At 44.5% G+C, this 5,609-nt stretch overlaps 1 protein-coding gene across 1 annotated transcript; it reads left to right on the forward strand.

Moving 5' to 3' along the window:
- Positions 1-674: 674 nt before the first annotated feature.
- LOC131480904 (thyroid receptor-interacting protein 11-like) lies at positions 675-5,303 on the forward strand. Its single transcript, XM_058667374.1, has one exon. The coding sequence runs from the start codon at positions 675-677 to the stop codon at positions 5,301-5,303; it is 4,629 nt and encodes a 1,542-aa protein (XP_058523357.1).
- The last annotated feature ends 306 nt before the right edge of the window (positions 5,304-5,609 follow it).

Genomic DNA, 5,609 nt, shown 5'->3' on the forward strand with positions numbered 1-5,609 from the left:
TTAACCATTAGGCCACCATGCAGGGCCCTCCCATACCTTTTCTAACCACAATGAAATGAAACTGGAAATTAACAGCAGAAGAAACTCTACCAAACAGAGTCTGCATACGGAGAGCCAGCAGGACGCTCCTTCAAGAACAATGGGTCACAGCAGAAATCTGCAGGAAGATTTAAGAATTTCTTGAAATGAATGAAAATGAAAGCAAAATATCAAGACATAGGATACAATGTTAGCAATGTTAACAAGAAAGTGTATAGCAATAAGTGCCAACATTAGAAACTGAAAAAGTATGGGATAAAAAAAAGGGATCAAGAACAGCAGGGACGTCTATGCTCCTCCGCCGCTTGGAGAGCCAGTGTCATGGCAGCCTGCGTGGAGTTGGCAGGAGTGTCCTGCGGCACTGGGCAGTCATTAAAGCCAGGGAAGAAGGACGGGTGCCCGCTGGGCCGGTGGGACGTCTTGGGAAGGAGAGGAAGCAGCTGACTGTGACGCCATCCCGAGGCCTGGGCGTGTCTCGGGCAGGCCTCGGGCCCCTCATTGTGCTGTCACCTCCGGCGCTCCGAGTTCTGGGTTAGTCCCGCCAAGGTCGCGGTTGGAGAAGGTTCGGCGGGACGGTCGGGACGCCTATGATGGCGATTTGATGTTAAAAAGCGGCTTCTGCGAAACCAGCAACGATGTCTTCCTGGTTGGGGAGCATCAGCTCTGGTCTAGGCCATTCTCTGGGACAAGTGGGGGGCGGTTTGGTGTCCCTCACCGGCCACATCTCTAATTTTACAAAGGATATGCTCGTGCAAGGAGCAGGGGAAGTAGCAGAATTACCAACTTCCGGAAGAGGAGAAATTGAACTCCTTCATTTGCTCTTAAAATCAGAAAATGAAAGGCTCCAAAACCTATGTAGTGATCTTGAAGAGAAACATGAATCGTTAGAACGTCAAATGAAACAGCAGTCAACAAGTTACACAGGCCAGCTTCAGCAAAAAGAGAGGGAAATTTACCACCTTAAAGTCAGACAAGCAGAGCTGCAGAAGGAGCTGGTAAAGCTGAAGGCGTTCCACTCAGCACGTGGCAGCATTGTCGCCATCTGCACCTCATCATGTGCACTAGGCTACGGGGCCGGTCAGCCCAGGCCAGCATTTAGTGATGAGGACATGATTAGTATTGACTTGAATTCCGCAGAAGAAGAAATTTACTGGCTGCCTAGTGAAGGCTCGGGGCTCGAGTCTGAGGTTGGCCACTGGAAAAACACAGCTGAGGTTTCTAAGGAGGAAAGACCACATCGTTCTGATCAAAACGAAGTCAGCAAGCTGCAGAAAATAATCAAAGATCTTAAACAAAATCAAAAACAGGAACTTGATAACTGCCAACATGAAATAGCAGAATTGCAAGATGCACATCATCTGCAACTGGCTGAGCTGACTTGTCAACACCGAGAGGAAGTGCGTGCTCAGGAGGCACGGGTTGAGGAGCTTCAACAACTATTGGAGCAAGGTTTTTCAGGAGACTACCACGCTAAAGTCTCCGAGATGCAAAAGTCCATCGAAGTATTGCAAACAGAAAAAACTGAATCCTCCCAAAAAATCAATGAACTGGAGGGTAAAATAAAAGACATGACTCAAAGATTAACTTCTGCCGAGCATGACAACGATAGTTTGCAGAGAGAATACGAACAGCTGAATGTGGAAAAGGGACAAATCTTGCTTGAATGTGAGACGTTACGAGTGGAATGTGAGAGGCTGGCATGTTGTGCTGAGAAGCCCGTGGAGCCTGCGGCGGGCGAAGAAACCATTGCGGTGGCGGAGGAAGTGCTCAGGCTCCAGCAGGCACTAGCTGACAGTGAAAATGAAACCAAAACGCTGAATCAACATGTAATTTTAATGAAAGATCAGCTATTAAACCAACGAAACGAAGGCGATGTTATCATCAGTAAACTAAAAGAAGATCTAGATCATGAAAAAAAGCGAGTTCATCAGCTTGAGAGGGACAAAGCAAACATTTCTGAAGAATTGGAGGAGGAGAGAAAAAATTTAATTCAGAATAAATTTGAGCTGTGTGCTTTGCATTCAACCAAGCAGGAGCTTGAAGATAAAGTACAAGATTTAGTTGATCAGCTAAATAAGGCACAGAAAAACAATGAAGGCATCCAGAAAGAGAATCTGCACCTTAAAATGAACCTTCAGCAAAATGAGGAGGAGCATAGTAGAATTAGAAAAGAATTAATTATTAGTCAAGACCTTAGTAATAATTGTAACAATTTACTTAAAGAAAAGGAAATTGAAGTAAGAAACTTAAAGCAGCAGCTTTCAGAAGCCGAAAAGCGTGATGAAAATTTACAGAAAATTGCCTTTGATCTCAGAATAGAAAATGAGAAGTTGATTTTGGCATGTGAACAGGTGAAACATAACTTAGAAGAGTCTGTTACTGTAAACAATCGGGTTTCTTTAGAAAAAGACATGATTGTGGAGACCCTGACAAGGGAAAAGGAGCAGCTAGAAGCTCAGTTACATGGCTCTGAGCAGAGGCTGTCGGAGGAGGCCGGCAGGCACAGGCAGAGCCTCGAGGAGCTGTCCAGCGCACACGCGTTGGATTCCTCTGCCCTTAAGCTGGAACAGGAACGTTTACTGAAACTCAATCAGGAGAAGGACTTGGAAATAGCGGCTCTGCAAAAGAGCATTGAGAAACTAGACACCCGTCATAAACATACCGAGGAGCTTTTGTCGTCTAGTTTAGAAAGGCAGGAGCAGCTGACACAAGTTATAAATGAGAAGGAAAACTGCATTGAAAATCTTCATGAAAAAAGTTCAGAGCTGCAGGCAGAATTGGACAGATGTATTGAGACTTCTAAAAAGAATGAAATTTTACAACGGACGGTAGAGGAAAAGGATCGAAGCCTGGGCTGCATTAAAGAAGAAATTAATCATCTCCAGGAGGAGCTCGAGCGGCTCAGGGAGCAGCAGAGTCGGGCTGCGCAGGGCGCCGGGCCCGGATCCCCTGACAGCGTGGCCAAACTAGAGTCAGAGGTGACCCATCTTACCATTGTCAAGGAACATCTGGAAGAAGAGATTAAGGAACATCTAAAGATCATTGAATATCAAAGACAGGATAAGAGGCAGCTGCTTCAGTCTCTGCAGGTGCTGAAGAAGGCAATGGAGGAGTATAAGCACCAGTATGAGCAAATGAATGCCAGCCATGCGCTGCTGTTGTCAGAGAAAGATGAGGAAATTCAGAACCTGCAGAAAACAATTGAACAGATCAAAACCCAGGTGCCCAAGGAAGGACAGCATATCCCCACCAAAAACTGTGATATATGTCCTGAAGCGAAAGTTCAAAATGTTAGCCTTGAAAACGAAAGTGAAAAACATGAACTATCTAAAGCAGAAACAGAAGAGTTAGTAAAAGGAATACAAGAGCGAGATTTGGAGATTAAGCTTCTACATGAAAAGAATATATCTTTAACTAAACGGATTGACCAACTATCAAAGGATGACGTAGGAAAGCTAACTCAACTTCTTCAGCAGAAGGATTTGGAAATCCAAGCTCTTCATGTTCAAATGTCTTCGCCGTCCTACTCCCAGGACATCCTTGCCCTTCAGCAGCAGCTGCAAGCCTCCACTACGGAGAGAGAGCAGGTATTAGCTGTTCTCAGTGCCCAAACGAGGGAAAACAGCCATCTCAAAACGGAATATCACAAAATGATGGACATAGTGTTTGCCAAAGAGGCAGCACTTGTTAAACTCCAACAAGAAAATAAACAAATGTCCTCCAAGCTGGAGAACACCAGCCAAGAAATGTTTAGAGAAACGCTTCAGAATCTATCATGGATCATAAGAGAAAAGGACTTTGAGGTAGACGCATTACGGCAAAAATGCGAGACCTTATTGACGGTCCTGCAAACCTCTGGCACCGGTAATGAGGCCGGGGGTGTTAACAGTGATCAGTTTGAAAAGCTGTTACAGGAACGTGACCAGTTAAGACAAAAGGTAAGCAAAATGTTAGAGTGGAAAGAGCAAGTCACAACTATGGTCCGGAATATGCACCCTGAGTCAGCCCATCTCCACCAAGAGCTGCTTCAGCTCCAAGAGCAAATGTTGGAAAGCAGCAAGAGTAGCGTGAAATTACAAGGCAACTACGATGACCTGATACAGAATTATGAACAAAATGAAAACAAACTGAAAAATTTGAGGCGCGAGTTGACACAAATGCAGCGCTATTTGGGGCAGCAAGGCAATGCCAAAGAACTCTCTATAGGAAAACTTGATAGCATTTCACCCCCACCGCTCACTGGGTCATTGTCTCCTTGTGAGGCAGCAGGGCCTCTTGGAGCCTATGAGTCTGATAGAACCAGGGAGACTTCCCCATCGCTTCAGCAAGAGGTAGAAGAGCTAAGGAGATCCCTGAAAGAAAGAGAAAATACCATCAGAAGACTGCTGGAGAATAACCAACACCTGTTTGACTCCATCGCTGCCGCCGCAGAGCTGGGAAGGAAACAGCACGAGCAGCACGATTTGGAGCTCAGGCAGCTGAAGCAAACGTATGATGTCCTGCAAAACCTCCTCAAGGAGAAAGACCTCCTCCTCGAGGACCGAAGTCATCGGCTGCTTTCCTCAAATGAGAATTTGGCCAACACAGTGAGTGAAAATGAAATTTTAAGACAGGCAGTAACAAACCTAAAGGAGAAAATACTAATTTTAGAAATGGACATTTCAAAACTAAAGGATGAAAATGACAAAATAGTGGAAGAGACTAGGGAGAAGGAGCATGCACATCAAGCATTACAAGAGACGAACAGCAAGATCTCCATGATGTTGCAAGAAAAAGAGGCCGCCGAGTGTCATTCACTGAAGGACAAAGCTGTTGCTTTTGAGCAACTGTTGAAGGAAAAAGCACAGGGCAAGGCCGAGGAGTTAAATGAACTTTTAAATACAGTTAAGTCAATGCAGAAGAAGGATCAGTTGAAACAGCAAGGCTGTGTTGCTCGATGGGTGAGTGGGTGGCTTGGAGGGGGAGCCCAAACTGACCCCAACACCCCTCCAAGACCAAAGCAGCAGGCCAGGCTCAACAGGTCATTTGTGGAACTTTTTGTCAGTTACTTGCAAACGGAATCACTCCCATCATCCATTCCACCGTCCAAACTTCCGGCCAGTGAGACGAAACCTCTGGATTCTGGACTTGACCTGGGCAGACCCGGGAGCCTTCTGCTGGAGCCCCACACGGACTTACTGCCACCAGTGGTTACATTGGCACCACCGTCAGTGCCAGTGAACAACAGCACTGGAGTTGTGACACAAGATCTTTTAAAGAAGTAGATCTCTGCAAACAGGGAGAGGAAAAGCTTAGAAGAACTTGCTTTTTTGTTCTTTTTTGTTTTGTTTCTCTTTGTTTTTTTTGTTTTGTTTTTCTCTTTTGTTCGTCCTTTTTTCTTATTCTTTGTTTTTGGGGTTATTTTTCCTTTTTGTTTTAGTTTTTTTTTCTTTTTTCTTTTATGTTCTTTTTGTTGTTTTTTTTCTTATTCATTTTTGGTTTTTTTTTCTTTTTTTGTTCATTTTTTAGGTTCTTTTTCTCATTTGTTTTATTTTCTTTTTGTTTTGTAGTTTTCTTCTTTACTGTTCTTT

This window comes from Ochotona princeps, chromosome 8 (assembly GCF_030435755.1).
Source record: "Ochotona princeps isolate mOchPri1 chromosome 8, mOchPri1.hap1, whole genome shotgun sequence".
Classification (NCBI taxonomy): Eukaryota; Metazoa; Chordata; class Mammalia; order Lagomorpha; family Ochotonidae; genus Ochotona; species Ochotona princeps.

Bases quoted from the DNA above. Each gene is read 5' to 3' on its own strand.
- LOC131480904 (XM_058667374.1), top strand. From the start codon at position 675: ATGTCTTCCTGGTTGGGGAGCATCAGCTCTGGTCTAGGCCATTCTCTG.